General features: G+C 42.5%; 2 protein-coding genes across 3 annotated transcripts; both read left to right on the plus strand.

Annotated features, from left to right (window-relative positions):
• c23h12orf56 (chromosome 23 C12orf56 homolog) lies at positions 1-14,011 on the plus strand. The gene is made up of 13 exons (XM_010896492.3): positions 1-644; positions 2,608-2,785; positions 3,864-3,939; positions 7,990-8,398; positions 8,546-8,631; positions 9,059-9,203; positions 9,306-9,409; positions 11,945-12,034; positions 12,198-12,336; positions 12,513-12,581; positions 12,699-12,776; positions 12,914-13,092; positions 13,232-14,011. The coding sequence occupies exons 1-13, from the start codon at positions 354-356 to the stop codon at positions 13,344-13,346; spliced, it is 1,959 nt and encodes a 652-aa protein (XP_010894794.2). The 5' UTR covers positions 1-353; the 3' UTR covers positions 13,347-14,011.
• A 205-nt stretch (positions 14,012-14,216) lies between these two features.
• Positions 14,217-17,779, plus strand: ssbp1 (single-stranded DNA binding protein 1). Of its 2 annotated transcripts, none has more exon segments than NM_001310958.1 (6): positions 14,217-14,244; positions 14,835-14,889; positions 14,986-15,043; positions 15,154-15,379; positions 16,407-16,495; positions 16,582-17,779. In NM_001310958.1, coding segments are annotated over 5 exon segments (444 nt in total). In that variant the 5' UTR covers positions 14,217-14,244; positions 14,835-14,865; the 3' UTR covers positions 16,629-17,779.
• Positions 17,780-17,781: the final 2 nt, after the last annotated feature.

Below are 17,781 nucleotides of genomic sequence, written 5' to 3' on the forward strand. Positions count from 1 at the left end.
AATTAAGAGTCCATGAGGGTTGCCTGGCTGCCCAAAGCCATTCTATTTTGCTGCCTACAGAAGCCTAATATGTAGATCCAGGTCTTTTCTCAACCAATCAATACAGAGCTTAAAATAACCGATACCAATGAAGCCTAGAACTACGGTCAAGAGCCCACAGGCATGATGAACCCAGCGTACACACTTATCAATGAGGCCATGGATGTAATTTCACCTACGTTACTTTTTCGGGTATTGAGTAAAGCCTAGGTATCACAACTCAGAGGGAGTGGAAGTAAGGTCTACAACTCTAAACAACACAGCCAACGGCAAGCGCATCTCCTTTCTCAGTCTGTCTTTGATGCAAGTGTCAGATGAGCTCGTTTGGTTCCCGGGCCTTGCCCAATATCCCCATGGCCAGGACGGGCGCAGGTGGCTTATTGTGCAGGCGCAACAGTAAACTTGATTCCTTTCTCAAGAGGAACACGGAGCGCGGGGTGTATGAGCGGATCCGCGCATACGAGCCGTGCGTTGTGGTCTCGGAAAGCATTAACAAAGTGTTTATGCATGTAGTGCTCAGCGATGAGTGTGTTTACCTGGCGCAGTACCCGCCGCGGACCCTCACTACTGCGGTCGACTTTAGGCACATCCGAGACATCGAGCTGGTAAGAACTGTTTATAGTCAAGACAAGAGATTGCGGTGCGATTAGATTTGGACATGAATTAGTTAGACATAACTACATTATTTATATCGTTTCAGATATAATGACTATGAGAGCATCATTTTAAATATTAAGTTAGACAAAAACCTTTAAAAAGAAAATATTGGAATATTCAGTAATGACAAAATAACATTTTATTTCAACTTTTAATTGTGCCATCCACCTTTAAGTATTTTTTTATCGGGTAACTGCAAAACATTCTTGTTAGATTTGACGTGTTTAATTTACAAATAATGAAAAAGCACATATATACAAGCGCACGATTCTGTGATTCATGATTCAATACTGGACGCAATGTCATTTAATCTGTTACTAAAAAAGCTACAGTAGACTACAGGTGACACTGAAAGCTGGTTTATTTTCGTTCTCTAGCTCTGTGTCAACTCTTTTTTTGACCTGTGTGTTATAAGTGTCCTGTCCTTTGCCCTGCGCCTCTGCTCTGTTTTTGGGACAGTGGCAGGACATAATGTGGCTGATCCTTAAGCTTTATTAAACTGCTTATGGCACGCAGACGGGGTTCCTATGATAGCCTGACCTATTGTTAGCCTGGACAGAGAACAGACAAACATGATAATGTACAACCATAAGCCTGTGCTTAATAGAAACCTCTGGCAGTGTGAGGCACAGATCACGTATGTTTGTGATAATGTGTGTACATCCAGTCAATCAAACATAAAATTAAGCATTCAAGTATAAATTAAACTCAGGCTGGCACTCGGGTCAGAGAACCGGTTCACAGATCTTTTCACAGTCACTATCTCCGTAAAGTTTAAAATGGTGGACAACCTAACTACCAATTTAATTACAGTTGACCTTTCTGTCATTAATGTGACATTCATATGTAGAGTGATTCTCCTACATCATTGATTGCGTACAGTACATTAAGTACCTATAAGATTTTATAACAGTCCTGTTACAAGGTGAAGCGAGGGAATGAAAGCCAATATGAAGCTGGTGATTAGAACCTTGGGACTATTACCAAAGTGCCTTAAAATTCAGAAGACTCTTTTTAAAGTGCAGAGTAATTTCCCTTTTGATGCACTGGGGCATTGGGATTGGATTTTTAGACTAGAGGGAAGAATGCTCCCTAATGCCCCTCCAACACCAATTCCATACACATCTGTTCACCCATCCAGGGGCTGACAAGGACTTACCTTGCTTAACTTTACAGGCAAGCCTGCAGTGGGATGCAGTGTGCTACGTGTTAGCCTCCTAGCGAACATTAGCATGAGCCATCTAGCTATGTTGCTTACCTTTTAATGCAAAGACATTTCATCATTTAAGAATAGATAACAGTAGTATTACTTTGTTTCCACCCAGTGGAAATGTATGTGAATGGGACACAGTATGAGACAGTCTCCTGTCCTAGGTCGCGGGCTGGAGCCAGGAAATGTTCCGAACCACAATAATTCATCTGGAAAAAATCTGTTCTCTGACTGTATGCCCAAAATAAGATGGGAATTATATAACCCTCTTACAACCACTGCATAAAACCTTACCAGTTCACCAGATTATCCCATCCACACGCAATGCTGTTGGACTACAGAGTACAGTTTAGAGAGATATTGTGTGTGTGTGTGTGTGTGTGTGTGAGGCATTCTGTCAGTAATCAGAGTACAGTGTTTCTTCTTGAATAGTTTCTGAATCCCAGGGCAGTTTCCAATACTGCCTCCAAAATACTGTTTCCAAAGAGGCTCAAATAATGTCCCTGCAAGAGAAATTTCTGATTCCCAAACTGATGCAGGTTGAATGTAGCCTAACTGTTTTGAATGTGGTATCTGCTCGGTCCTTAGAGCCAACAATGCTTAAATGTTTTAATGAATTATGACAATCTCTGATCACATTTGCTACTGGTTCTGCAAAAAATGTACAGAAGTTATCTAAACCCTCCAGTCTTTCTTTTCAGGTCAATGATCTACCTGAGTTTCTCAGCGGGCGTGACCGGGAACGCTCACAGCACATCCGTGTGGTCTATGCCACTGCAAAGCCTTCTGGGAAGAAAGATAGGCATCTCAGAGGAGAACCTCGTATTCTGCCTGTCCCCTCTCCTCACCAGCCCTGGCTGATGTCCCCCTCCATGGAGGGTAAGGAACAAATTATTTCTCTCGCCTCTCTTTTTTTCTCTGTCTCTGCCTCTCTGTCTCTCTCCCTCCCAGTCCTTTCTTCCATTTCTAAATGTCTCCTTTTCTTCCTCTCTGTCTTTCTCTATCTGTGTCCCTGTACCTCTGAGGCAGGAAGGGACAACATCTGGCTAGTTAGGCCCTGACTTTGGTCTTGGCTTCATCTCTCCCCAGAAAGCTGCTTTGTCAGGATTATCTACCTCCTGCCTGTCGCAATATTAAAACTCCCTGTTATCCTGTCGCCATCCGGCTTCACAGCCTTGCGTGTCATGGTCTCCATACTGTCAATCCCTTCTGTCCTGTCAAGTTCCTGTAAAGGAATATTTTGTCAAAAAAAATGACCAAAACCCACACACAAAATCCCACACACAAACACCCACACACAAAAACCCACACGCAAAAACCCACACAAAAACCCACACGCAAAAACCCACACGCAAAAACCCCCACACAAAAACCCACACACAAAAAAAATAAAACCCACAAAAACCCACACACAAACAAACAAGCAGGAGAATATGCTTTTACCAGGTGAACTTGCAATGCAAGGAATCTCTCAGTTTAGGTCTTTTGGTTGTTGTGAGAAACACACACATCTTGTTAAGGGATCTGTTATATTCTGTCTGACACATCACTGTGCCACGTTCTGAAGCCCATCCTTTACAAAGACATGGGACATTCCTGCTCCACATAACCTTTCTCAACCTTCTTTCTGCCGACCTCTTTATTTCCAGTTTACTCTTCTTCAGTAAGGCTACTTTTCAGTCTCTCACACTCACTCTCCTCCCTCTTTCATATAAACCACTGTGTTACTTTTCTTCAATAGTAGGGCTTCTGATTAGATACATCAGATGTCCAATCATAAATGTCGCTTCATGCGTCTTTCCTTTCGTTGTCCATCTCTATTTGTTCCTCTCTCTCAGCCTGTCCACCACTTCCCTCCCACACCACTCTCCTATCTCATTATTTATTTCACTTCTCTTTATATCTCTCCATCTTTCACTCTCTCTCTCTCTCTCTGTCCCCACCTGTCTTTCTTCAGGTGTCGGTGGTGCTCTCCCATCCAGCCGTTCGCAAACAGATAGAGACGCTTGGAACGTGTCTCCCGTCATAATGAGGTGAGACCTGCTTTCCATTCGATCTGACAGACAAGACACTCTCCATCACTGAGACCTATTCACCATCACTGAGTCCTCAGTCTTACGGTCCCCTTTCTGAACATGCCTTATCTCTGACTTCCAGGTTGACCCTCGGTTGAGGGGCTTATCCTATTATTCCTCTGTTAGAGGGGACAATCCGTCTGTCAGTCAAACACAGGCCAGACCGTTGATGTGGGGCTGCAGGCCTGATTGGTTATGCGGTTCCACAGATAGCTGGGACTGTTTGTTTCTTGGCGGTAACAGTGACATGCGAGGGGCGCCAGATATCACGTGTGTTGATTTGAGCAGGTGGGGAGGTATCGGGCGACTTCAGATCCGTTCCCATTCAGTTTCTCTGTACAGAATGACCAATGACACAATATTGTAGTCGGTATGTGGTTATTGGTTCACATGCCTCCATCTCTATTGTGTCTCTGTGTAACACCTGTTGCTTAGGAACTAGTTCGTTTGCTGTTTGTTGTCTTTCAATGGGGAATAGTAAGTAAATCATGAAATGTTTGTGCCAATAAAGTAGGTTCCAGGGATAAATATCACAGTTACATATTGTGAAATTATCTTTGACATTTCCGTAAATATCTTAAAGTTTTGACAATATTGTCAAGTTATTTTTGCACTAGTTTGCTGTCCCTGCTACTACAAATTCAGTGTTCATTGGAACATCAAGTCACAATGAAATAAGAATTCAATCCCCAGAGGAAAAGCCTGACCCTGATAACAGACACATTTGGGGAGGGTGCCAGAGAGATGCTGGAATCTCAGTTAACAGAGACTCTGGATACAAAATGGTATGTCTTGTCATTTGTTTTAGATTTTCTATGACAACCAGGACTGAAAGACAAACACAAAAAGAAATCTCTCACGTATGTCTGTTTTCCTCTCTCCTTCTGCCTCACTCTCTTTTCTCTGATATCCTTGCTGCAGGACAATAGCTGTTTTTTACAAGGATGGGTGTGACTCATTTATCATCCTAACAGGTCTGCTTCCCAGCAGGGGAATGTAGTCATTTTGTTGAGAGAAGTAGCAGGGGGACGTGAAGGAGGAAAGATATTGTCTGAGGTTTAGAAGACGCTGGGGCCGGGAGACTTAAGACATAATTAAGGTTGGCATGCGGTATATTAAATGGGTTGTATTAATTTGTCTGCAGGTAGGTTTAGTTATGGAGGGTCGGTTGGTCGGTTGGGTCGGGCAAGGCTTTAGCGGAGTGGGAAGAGAAAGCAGGAATCGGGCGTGATCTCCAAGCTGCTTGCTGCAGGCTCCTTGGTGGGGAGCTCAGATTGCTCATGTGGCTCATGATTGTTTAATGGGCACCGGAGGAGAGAGTAGAGAGTTTCAGATCAGGTTCTCTCCATGTGTGTGTCTCGGTGTGTGTGTCGTTCACAGAACAGACAAGCAGACAGAAACATAAATTCTGAGTGCCTAGCAACCAGAGGTGGTGGGTGGTGTCATTCTCTTGTTGCTATGGTGCAAAACATCTCCAGTGCAATAAAATGCCTATTAAAATGAGGGGTTCATCTGAGCCTGTGTTTGTGCGTGAGTGCTCCTTGGATCCAAGGTGTTTTTAATGAGCCCAATGAGAACCAGCATGTAACAGCTCAATGGCTCCCTGCTTTTTGTGCGAATCTTGGGCTTGGTCTTTCCCTCTCCGAAACTTGCACTTCTGGAGTCCGTCTCTCACTGTCAAACGCTGTTCCCTGAGGGGGTCATTAGAACACCCGCACGGCCTGTTCGCTGTGAGATGGCGGTTACCGTCAGGAGCTGAACAAGCTGCTTGGGACCCACTATCAGCGTAACCCGAACCACCGTCCTCAGCCGTTCTCAAGCAATGTGCTGTACCCAGAGACCGTTTAAAGCAAGTCCAAGGTTATGGCAGCTGTGTCAAATGAATGTCAAGGAAGTCTTTGTAGACAGCACACATGTCCTCACCCAAGTGTGATGTCAGCCCTCACTCAGACAAAGGCACTATTTATAGACAAAGGCTGTTTTAATAATTGGGATTTCCACTAAGGATCATGACAGGAAATTTCCAAATGGACAGTTATCCTCCTCCTACTCCTTCATCTCTTCCTCCCTAGTGGGGATTTAGAGGAGATTTGAAGGAAAGAAATGAGGGAGGGAGGGAGAAAAAGAGGAAGGGCACAGAGAAAGAGAGAGACGTGCTGATTCCAGGTCTGGATTAACTGTTTCTCTTGGTCAGGGAACGGTCCTCCTGTCTATTTTCTAACTCTGTCCCCTGGTGGGCAAACAGAGCATGAACGCTTACCATATTATCACGGTATGTTACGAAATTTAAAGGTTGTTTAGAAATAATTTAAACGCTTTGCTAACACGACTTGATATTATATTAACACTTCTATCTACAGTTGTGCTGAAAGGTTTGCATACCCTTGGAGAATTGGTAATATATGTACCGTTTGTAAAGAAAACATGAGTGAACAGGGAAAACACATGTCTTTTATTTCACATGGGATTCATATTCAACTGTAGGTCATAACAGAATGCCACAATCATAAAACAAAACATGGCAACAATGAAAACAATTTACAAACCCCTGTTCAAAAGCCTGCATACCCTTAGTTCTTAATACTGTGTATTGCCTCCTTTAGCATCAATGACAGCGTGCAGTCTTTTGTAATAGTTGTATATGAGGCTCCGAATCCTTGCAGGTGGTATAGCTGTCCATTCATCTTGGCAAAATGCCTCCAGGTCATGCAAAGTCGTTTTTCATGAACCGCAAGTTTGAGATCTCCCCAGAGTGGCTCGATGATATTTAAGGTCAGGATGGGCACTCCAGAACCTTCACCTTTTTCTGCTGTAACCACTTGAGGGTCAACTTGGCCTTGTGCTTAATGTCATGGTTGTGCTGGAAAGTCCAAGAGCGTCCCATGTGCAGTTTTCGTGCAGAAGAATGCAAATTGTCAGCAAGTGTTTTCTGATAACATGCTGCATTCATCTTGCCATCAATTTTCTTAAGATTCCTTTGCCTTTAGAGCTCACACACCTGCAAAACATCAGTGAGCCACCACCATGCTTCCCAGTGGGGATGGTATTCTGTTCACTATAGGCCTTGTTGACCCCTCTCCAAACCTAGCGCTTATGGTTGGGACCATAAAGCTCTATTTTGGTCTCATCACTCCAAATTACAGTGTGCCAGAAGCTGAGGCGTGTCAAGATGTTGTCGGGTATATTGTAACCTGGCTTTTTTGTGGCATTGGCGCAGTAAAGGCTTCTTTCTGGCAACTCGACCATGCAGCTAGTTTTTTGGTCGTATTGTGCTCCTTGAAACAGAGCAGCTTGTATTTCTCCTAAGGTTACCTGTGGGTTTTTCTTTGTATCCCAAACAATTCTTCTGGCAGTTTTGGCTGAAATCTTTCTTGGTCTACCTGACCGTGGCTTGGTATCAAGAGATCCCCGAATTTTCCACTTCTTAATAAGTGATTGAACACTACTGACTGGCATTTGCAAGGGTTTGGATATCTTATTTATATGCTTTTCAATCTTTATAAAGTTAAATTCCTTTTTTGCTCCCCATGGCTCAGTATCTAGCCTGCTCAGTGCATCCATATGAGAGCTAACAAACTCTATTTATACACAGACACTAATTGCAATTTAAAAAGCCACAGGTTTGGGAAATTAACCTTTAATTGCCATTTTCACCTGTGTGTGTCACCTTTTGTGTCTGTAACAAGGCCAAACATTCAAGGGTATGTGAACTTTTGTTCATGGCCATTTGGGTGATTTCTATTATCGTTATGATTTAAAAAGGAGCCAAACAACTATGTGAAAATAAATGGCTTCATAGAATCACTATCCTTCAATAAAAGACAGTTTTGATTGCATGATCAGTCATATTTTCAAAATCAATGCCAAAATTTCACAATTTCTTTATCCCTCACAACTGTATTTTGAGTACACACAGAGGCAACATCATGAGAAGTTTAACAAAGGTGTGTTTGGTTTTAAAAAAAATCCCTGAAAGAACTATCTCTCTATGTTCCTGGGAATTGTCAGGGAGGAGGAAGAAGAGGAGGAAGGAGCGGTGCTCATGCCGAGGAACACCCGTTCAGCCTCCTGCCCCAACCCAGAAACCCTTGGTCTGAGACTGACCCCGTCGCGCCCTCTGCCCCGCTCACCCTCTCCAGAACTCGCCCTCCGGGCCCCCCTCTCCCACCTGCTCGCCGTCTCTTCCTCAGCACCGGCTGACCGGATCCAGAAGCCCTCGGAGGGTCCTCCGGTGCCTTGGAGAAGAGGCTCCATGCTGGCTCGCCTTCTGAAGAGAGAGAGGATGGTTGGAGACAGAGATGGAGAGAGGGAGGAGGAGGAGGGGGCAGAAAGAGAAGCAGAACTTCATCTGTATGCTGTTTCCCCCGTGTCTCGTATCTACCTACATCTCCAAAGCTCCTGGAACAGTTATATTATAGTGAGCAAGTGGATTTGCATTCGAGTGATCCTGGTTTTAATCACAGCATTCCCCACAAAGTAAAACCTCACAATAAACAAGTGTGCGTGTGTATGTGTCTCTTGCCAGTTAGTGTGTGTTGTCAAATGTTGTTGTATGTCTCTGTAGAGGTCAACTTTACTACTGGACCCGTTATACAGAAGGAGATGCAGTATCAAGCTAAACTCATCCCCCCAAAAACCCACCCCAATCAGGTACTGTTCACTACTCTTCCTTATCAGGTATTGCCAAATACAGTTCCTTATCAAGTATTGCAATATACTTTACCTTATCAGGGATTACCAAATACGCTTCCTTATCAGGGATTACCAAATACTGTTCCTTATCGGATATTGCCAAATACTGTTCCTTATCAGTTATTGAATTGCCAAATACTGTTCCTTATCATTTATTGAATTGCCAAATACCATTCCTTATCAGTTATTGAGAAATATTGTTCTTTATTAAGCCTTGCCAAATACACTTCCTTATCAGGTACTGCAAAATATGGTTTACTACCAGACAGATGAATATGGACAGATACTGCCCTCTATAAGATGTGTTTCTCTGTCAGTTTCTCTGTTCTCATTCCTTCATCAAGAACAACTCACTTGTTACTCCCTCCTTGGTGTTTCTGTGTAGTTGGGAGCGTACAGCCCACCTGTACCACCAGCTGAGCGCTGAGCTGCTTCAGGAGGACATCACTTTGGAGGGTCTTTATCTGCTCCTCCAGGAGCTCTGTACTGCAGCGCACCGCGACATCACCCTCAGGAAACTCTTCTGGAGGGTGAGACCCTATGGATTTCCTAGTGTGTGACTTTGTGTACTGCCTTCTCTGTATATGTAGCACATACTTTATTGTGTGTGTGCGTGTGTGTATTTGTGTTAGTCTAGCGACATGTTTCCGTTCCTGGTGCAACGTCTGGAAGACACCCCGCGGAGCGGTCTGAGAGACAGAGCGGTCAGAGAGACCAATACCGCAGACAGCCTACTGTGAGTGTGTGTGTGTGTGTGTGTAAAACCGGGTTCCAGGGTTCATTGCAGGTCAATGGGATTTTAGCAATAAAGCTATTTGATAATATAGAGCTTAGTCAGATGACGTGGTCCATATCATTGTTATGTCTTAAAGGACGTTGCGTACTAGCATTATTGCCATGTCTAGTAGATTGAGAAGACCTCTAATTAGCATGTTTGCTTTTTCTGTAGACATCTAGTTATTGCGTTAAGTTATTCTGATTAACTTTTTGTTCATGCTTGTTGCTGAGAGTTAATAATGGTATCCATCATTATTTTTAAACATTGCTAAAAAGTTGCCAAAAACCCATTTAAGACTGTACATACACTCACCTAAAGGATTATTAGGAACACCTGTTCAATTTCTCATTAATGCAATTATCTAATCAACCAATCACATGGCAGTTGCTTCAATGCATTTAGGGGTGTGGTCCTGGTCAAGACAATCAACTGAACTCCAAACTGAATGTCAGAATGGGAAAGAAAGGTGATTTAAGCAAATTTGAGCGTGGCATGGTTGTTGGTGCCAGACGGGCCGGTCTGAGTATTTCACAATCTGCTCAGTTACTGGGATTTTCACGCACAACCATTTCTAGGGTTTACAAAGAATGCTTTGAAAAGGGAAAAACATCCAGTATGCGGCAGTCCTGTGGGCGAAAATGCCTTGTTGATGCTAGAGGTCAGAGGAGAATGGGCCGACTGATTCAAGCTGATAGAAGAGCAACTTTGACTGAAATAACCACTCGTTACAACCGAGGTATGCAGCAAAGCATTTGTGAAGCCACAACACGCACAACCTTGAGGAGGATGGGCTACAACAGCAGAAGACCCAAACGGGTACCACTCATCTCCACTACAAATAGGAAAAAGAGGCTACAATTTGCACAAGCTCACCAAAATGGGACAGTTGAAGACTGGAAGAATGTTGCCTAGTCTGATGAGTCTCGATTTCTGTTGAGACATTCAGATGGTAGAGTCAGAATTTGGTGTAAACAGAATGAGAACATGGATCCATCATGCCTTGTTACCACTGTGCAGGCTGGTGGTGGTGGTGTAATGGTGTGGGGGATGTTTTCTTGGCACACTTTAGGCCCCTTAGTGCCAATTGGGCATCGTTTAAATGCCACAGCCTACCTTAGCATTGTTTCTGACCATGTCCATCCCTTTATGACCACCATGTACCCATCCTCTGATGGCTACTTCCAGCAGGATAATGCACCATGTCACAAAGCTCGAATCATTTCAAATTGGTTTCTTGAACATGACAATGAGTTCACTGTACTGAAATGCCCCCACAGTCACCAGATCTCAACCCAATAGAGCATCTTTGGGATGTGGTGGAACGGGAGCTTCGTGCCTTGGATGTGCATCCCACAAATCTCCATCAACTGCAAGATGCTATCCTATCAATATGGGCCAACATTTCTAAAGAATGCTTTCAGCACCTTGTTGAATCAATGCCACGGAGAATTGAGGCAGTTCTGAACGCGAAAGGGGGTCAAACACAGTATTAGTATGATGTTCCTAATAATACTTAAGGTGAGTGTATACTTTTTATGTTATACAATGTCACTATTGTCACCACCTTTTCCATAGTGTGCTACTCTGTTGTGTTTCCTAAATGGTGAGTTGATTGTGAGGTCCCAATGGGTGTTCCTGCTTCCCGTCAGACGTTTGAATGTTGATCGCGTGTACCAACTGTCCCCTCAACTCTGAGGGGTGATGGGAATTCTCAGATTCTCGGATATTGGACAGCGATGCCTCACCTCATCACACTTGGCGTGTTAAGACAGAGGTTTTGGCCTACCTCAATTATATTTTTGGGCTGCTCAGATTACACCACTTTTTCAGTCATTTTACAGTTTATATCAGGGTGATAAACTGTTGTCATTTAAGGAGCTCTGGAGTGTTTTTGGAAGTGCAAACATAACAAGAGTAAATAAGAAATGTGGGAGGAGTCTTGGCTTCTTGAGATCTTGATAACATAACATCAGGGGTGTAATATTAATGAGCCATCACAGAGTATTTACATTAAAACCCATTGCAACTGTGCTGCTACAAATTATTTTGTAGAGCTTATCTCATCTTGCTCATGAGTGAAAGATCCTCTTTTAAAAGGCTTTTCTCTGTGGTTTAGTGTGGTGCAGTTGTCTATAAGGCTTCTGTTATGGTCTCCCATGAAAATCAATAAGCACACACAGATGTATTGGTTGATTGACTCTCCTGAGCCTGCCTGTTAGGATTTGCTGTGATGAGGCAAGCCCATCATCACAAATTGGGCCTCAAGGAATTGGTGTTGAAGCAAAAATTGGGCTAAATAAGTTTTTGTGTACTACTATGCTACTTCATCCTCAGTGTTGGTTGACAGTCTCACTAGCCCCCTCTTATGGTCTGGAGAATATAAATGAATCTCCTTCATACCGGTTGCTAAAGATTAATTGAGTTTTTTTTCTTTTCCACACTCACACTAAAACATAAAGCTTACTTGATTTTTCTGTTTAAATGTTTTATTAGACTGGGTACTTTGATCTGTCAGACACTGGCTTTGATGTTCAGAGAGACAGAGATTGAGCCGGCTCGTCTCAACATGTTAACGGCCAAACAGTAAGTACATGCAGCCTTGCTACCCTGTTTTTTGGTCTCTTCTTCTCTCTGTCTCTCTCTCAATCTCTCTCTTTCTGTATCTTTGTCTCTTTCTCATTCTATCTTTTTAAACACATCCACTCCCTGAGTGAGCTACTTAACTGTATTTTCTTTATGTCTCCAGGGGTGCTCTGACAGCAAGGTTGTTACTGGCGTTGGTGTGCGACCCTGAGCTCCAGTCCCAGAGCCAGGGACAGAGGAGCTTCTCCCCAGACGTCTCCCAGTACTCAAGGCAAAACTCCCCGCCTCGCACACAGATGAGAGTAGGTCTTCAAAAGGATTCAAGGCCGTTCTATCATTCTGTTTGTTCTTGCTTTACTGGTTCCACATTCAATCTTCATACAGGCTTTATATCAATGTATGGTTATGAATAGTGACATAGAGTTGTCATAATGTTGTTAGAGCCTGACGTGACTTTATCTATTCTTTTGAGCTTCAGGGCCTGTTAGAAGAGTACCTGGATGCTGCATGCTCTCTGCTGTTTGAACTGGTGGTGCTTTGTCAGGAGGTCAGTGCCCTTCACAGTAGACATGGGAAAGAAACTCCCATATGATTCCCACAGCAGTAAATACCAGTAAACTATGGGAACGGTTTTGTGTTTCCCGATATTCCTCTATATTCACAGGCCAGCCGTACTCCATCTGAAGAGCACTTCCTGACCCTCGGCTGGATCCTGAGAATACTGCAGCCTCATCCCTCTTTGGTATGGCTGGACTTATTTAAACGGGTGAAGTACTTCAATCATATGATACCTTGTCTTGCATCTCCCTCTGAGCTGGTCTCATAGACAGTGTTCCCCTCCATCTCCTTCTGTCTATCTTTCTCTCTACCTGCACACAGCTGTCGTTTGTGGGGTACCAGGCCCGGCAGGTAGTAGTAGTCATGTCAGGGTCCCAGGATCCTCTTAGCCCGTTCCAGGCTGCTCTGTTGTACCAGCGCTGCAAGGTGCTGCTTGCTTGCCTGAAATTCAGCTCCCATCTGAGCCAGCACCTGCGGACGGAGTACAGAGAGGAGTTCAGGTAAAGGAATGGTTCCTGTTCTGCTGTCTAACTTGTTTATTCCATTTGTGGTCTGTAGGTGGCAGTAAAGACACTAGTGCGCTTTTTTAGCCTGGGGATGAAGGTTTTGCATACATCTTTGTTTTGTGTTCTGTTGCAGGTATTACGTGAAGCTCCCCTGTGTGGAAGAGAAGTTGCCCCACCACTATCCCATCAGCCAGCCTGCTCTTCATCTCATCTCTCAACTACTGGGACTCATGCTGCAGAAGTCCTGATTACAAACACTCCATAAATCTCCTTGATCTGTATACAGACATACATACTTCTTACATTATTTTAGAATTTGAGTGTATAAAGATCACATTATACATAATTGCATGTATGATTAAATAATAATTGTAAATCTAGGTACTGGTAGTTATTGGTTATATTTACCAGACACTTCCTAGAGGCTCTGGGAAGGTGTGCCTGTCTGAGTAATGTGTAATTCCAGGAGGGCCATATATGTGTCCCTGCTGACTGGGTGGTTTGTGTTTACACCTGGTGAAACATTTTATTCGAGACATCTGTCTCATATTTACTCTCTTTTCATTTCCCCTGTTTTCCTAAGCAAGACTTCGCTCTCAGGTTAACCGTTGTGTAATGGCAGTCTGAATGTAAATAAATGAAAGGAATTACTGCACATCTCACTTTAATAGGATATGACTAGAAATGTAATCTAGACTAGAAATGAAATGCATGCTCCATAGATGCCGCATCTTATTACTGTAGTAAAATATACAGTATAAGCCTACCTTGTATAGCCTTGTATGAAATATTTTCTTAGATTCAATATATTGTGTTTTATTGTATATTATTTCCTATGTACTCTCTGTGAGCAGATGATTGTAAACTAATGTTTTATGAAACTTCTCCTTTTTAAATAAAATATAAACAGCTGTTTCATGTTTGTATTTCGTCAAGCCAATCCCAATATAAATATAAAATAAACGAATAAAAAAGGTATTGGACATTTTAAGCCCACACACACCCACACCCAAACACCATTCAAAGCCATGTGATTTGATCCAATCAACACAGGCGGAACTTTCATTTTTGTCTTAGTCAAGGCCGGATTTATATTACCGACGGACCGGAGGCATCGTGAGGTTACTGAAGAAATTTGGGCAGCATGTAAGTTTGAAATTGCTGTACGCTAGACGTATCTGTGTAGTGGTTGCAAAGGCGTTTTTGTTTACCAAGCTAACGAGCATGTTATACTCTTTATAATTAATTAATTAATTTTTCTCAGCCTTATTAGTTGGTTAGGAAAACAAGTTGCTATAACGGGAGACTTAAAGAGGTACAGTAGCTGCTAGTCATTACTGTACCCTCTTTGCAATTCACGTTAGAGGTTATGACGGAGCATGTGATGTAATTACATTGGAAAGAAACATTAATGATTCATAACTTTATAACAATGTTGCAGCAAAAGTTAAAATAACAGGGACTGATCTATTTGTCCCGGTCCATAACATTATGGAAAGGGATAAGCCATTGATGGCGATTCTGATTATGTTCCTTGCTCAACGGCAGGTCAACAAATCACTTTGTTCGTGGATACTAATCCAACGATCTTTCAATCGCCCCCTGCAGTTGTTTTTTCGTGCTTACTAGTTATTTAAAATAGATTGACTGTCCAAAATGGAGCTATGATTGCCTAATAAACCGAACACAGCCAAAATATTAATGTAGGTATTTATTTCATCTTTCTGGTCTTTCAGACAGTAAACGTCTGTCCAGCGCACAGAAAAGATGTTCAGAATCCGAACTTCGCAGGTAAACCGAGAACAACTTCCGTCTTGTTTTCTGTAATTTGCTACTTGTGACTCCTTACCTGACTGTACCTTTCTGTGTCTGCCCTATTCTGTGCAGCTCTTCAGACAGCTGGTTAGACACCAATCTACAGACAGCAGCCTTATCCTAGAAAAATGTGAGTATACAATACTTTTTCCTGATGTTTCTCAGCTATTGAAAGCAAACCCAGACCGGCTAATACCTGTTGTGCTCCTTGATGTCTTCCCCTGTTGCTTTAACAACCAGCAATTAACCGCGTCCAGCTGCTTGGACGAGTGGGGCAAGATCCGGTAATGAGACAGGTGGAGGGACGGAACCCGGTCACCATCTTCTCCATGGCAACCAATGAGATGTGGCGTTCCGGGGAAGTGGAGAACTCCCCCGCAGATGTCAGCCAGAAGACAACGTGGCATCGCGTGTCCATTTTTAAGCCTGGCCTAAGAGATGTGGCCTACCAATATGTGAAGAAAGGGTATGTGTGCAGTTCTGTGTCGCAACCTGTCGTTGATTTCTCTGGCTTGATTTGTATTGTTCTGGGTGCTGTGGGCCTGTTTAAGGCCAAGTATAGGCATTACAATAATTTCAACGTTTCAGTGCACCCAACTGTAATGTATTGCTATTACAATAGATTAAAAGGGGATGGAGCCAAGTGGCTAGAGTTGTGCTGAAAGGTGGTACATTTATATCTCTCAGCTGACAAGGAGAAATATTCTGCGCCATTGAGCATTTGACTAATTGTTTTAGCATTGCTATCAGTAATGGCCTATTCCAGGTTGTGATCCCTTTTTGTGAGCAAGTTGGAATATGCAAAAACATTATTTTTCAAATTCAGCCACCCAGGGCCTGTTTGGGTATGGAAGCGGAAAGTAAGAACTAGCTGTTATTAAGAGGTTTTGAACTTTTTTATTTTATTGTTCTGTTAAACATGCTGTCTGAGACTCCTGCAAATAGCAGACCATCTTTTTTAACTTACCATTTTGGGCTTGATTTGTAAGGTTTTTTACATGTATATTTTATATTGAAGTAGAATCACTATCATACCCCAGTTAGCCATGACATTCCAATTTAGAAAACAAGTGGTTTTGATAACATGAGGTGGATATCGGCATGTACATGCCGTATATTAGTAGACCATTTTGGGTGTCCAGTTTGGCTTGACAGTGCCACTTTTGCAACTAGTGGCCAGAAGTATTAGAATGCATTTTTAACTCATGTACAGGATGGTGATGTCACCATTGAAAGCCATAACCCCTGCCTTTGGAAAACTGCTGATCTTAAAAGGTTCTGACTAGAGTTGAACTTTAAACAGTAATTATCAGTTGGTAACATATATCAAAATGTCACCCTTTTGCATTGTTTTCTATAAATGTACTGCAATGAGCCTACACTTTTTACAACAATCTTTGCATGAGATACAAAATGATCCGTCACCTGTGTCACAATGTGCTGAATGTATTATGGCAGTAACGCGTTCCTTGTTTCTATGTGTCCTGTTCTAGCTCGAGGGTTCTAGTGGAGGGAAAGTTGGATTATGGGGAGTACGTAGACAAGAACAACGTCAGGCGCCAGGCAACCACCATCATTGCAGGTGAGAGAAGATCAGTGCACCTTTCACGCTCCTCACAGGAAAACGGTTAATATTTTCACAGCCATTAACATTGTTTCTCTTTACAGACAACATTATCTTCTTGAGCGACAACCTTCGAGGGAGGGACCAATGAGGAAGTGGTGTCCATCAGCTAAAAGACGTTATTTTTGTATAACTACTATATTGTCTGTACTATCTGACTGTAAGGAGCTGTGAGACGGCTATCTCAAGGAGTATTGTCTTCACTGACGGAAGTTGGCTGGAGTGCTTCTGAGTAGGCCTAAACATTGCATCAATTGTGTATATCTCATCCTGCAACTTTTTTCTTATGTTAATATCTCTTTGTAGTTTTAGTCCTTTTGCGCTACTCTTGGTGGAGTATTACCAAAGGATTTGAGGTTCAAAGCGGAACGAAAATAGTTTTTATGTTTTTATTTTTTTCTCCTGAGAATCCAAGTCACCAATAAGTGAGAATGAGTCATGTTATGTGACTCACTTTGATCTGCCTCATCCAAGTTACCAAGTATTGTGGCTTTGCCTCCACCTAAAACTATGAATACTTGAATGTGTTTAGTACTGAATGTTGGACCACCTGTTCTTCTAAACATGTCTTTCTGTTCTATTTCAAAGATGATTTGAAACTTGTAACTGTTTATTTTCAGTTTCATTACCATTGTAAGTTATTTTGTTCCCCTGATGTGTCTATTCTCAACTCAATTATTACTGTGCCACGTTTGTAATGGTATGTATTATGTAGAATATACTTTTTGCAAAACGTTTGCATTTCTCTTAATTTAAAAGTCCATGTGAGTGACAGGCGATTCATTGCTAAATTACATTCGAGCTGCTTGTTGTCAGACCACTTGAGTTGCAGAGAAAGTTATTGCAGTAGAATTGTGTTTGTCTTCAAAGCACAGTTTTTCTTGATGGAACCTGGTTGCTTGATTTGCACCCCAGGGAGGCGACGTTAAGAGGAAATCATTCTTGTCTTTTTCTGATTTGTTACAAAAAGTACGTACATTTTATTTCATTGGCTTATTGTCTTGTCAATCCAAGAGCCTAGAAAACTTGGATTGGTCGCAGACTCGTTCAGTCACAGACATTTAGGAATCAGTCTTTGAAAATAAGTACTAACTTTATTGGTCTGACGCAGATTTACGGGGGCGGGATTTTGTCTGTGGAAGTTGTAGTCTCGGTTGATTTATTGTTTCATGTTTACACTGCTTAGATGTTGCGCTAAATGTATATGCATTGTATTGTATAAACCTTAACCGTGATGCACCGTA

Source organism: Esox lucius, chromosome 23 (assembly GCF_011004845.1).
Source record: "Esox lucius isolate fEsoLuc1 chromosome 23, fEsoLuc1.pri, whole genome shotgun sequence".
NCBI classification, from domain to species: Eukaryota; Metazoa; Chordata; class Actinopteri; order Esociformes; family Esocidae; genus Esox; species Esox lucius.

Bases quoted from the DNA above. Each gene is read 5' to 3' on its own strand.
- c23h12orf56 (XM_010896492.3), top strand. From the start codon at position 354: ATGAGCTCGTTTGGTTCCCGGGCCTTGCCCAATATCCCCATGGCCAGG. The intron at 2,786-3,863 runs GTAAGGAACAAA...GTCTTTCTTCAG, and splicing joins GATGTCCCCCTCCATGGAGG to GTGTCGGTGGTGCTCTCCCA. The intron at 8,399-8,545 runs GTGAGCAAGTGG...ATGTCTCTGTAG, and splicing joins CCTGGAACAGTTATATTATA to AGGTCAACTTTACTACTGGA.
- ssbp1 (XM_010896494.4), top strand. From the start codon at position 14,866: ATGTTCAGAATCCGAACTTCGCAG. The intron at 14,890-14,985 runs GTAAACCGAGAA...TATTCTGTGCAG, and splicing joins TCAGAATCCGAACTTCGCAG to CTCTTCAGACAGCTGGTTAG. The intron at 15,380-16,406 runs GTATGTGTGCAG...GTCCTGTTCTAG, and splicing joins TACCAATATGTGAAGAAAGG to CTCGAGGGTTCTAGTGGAGG.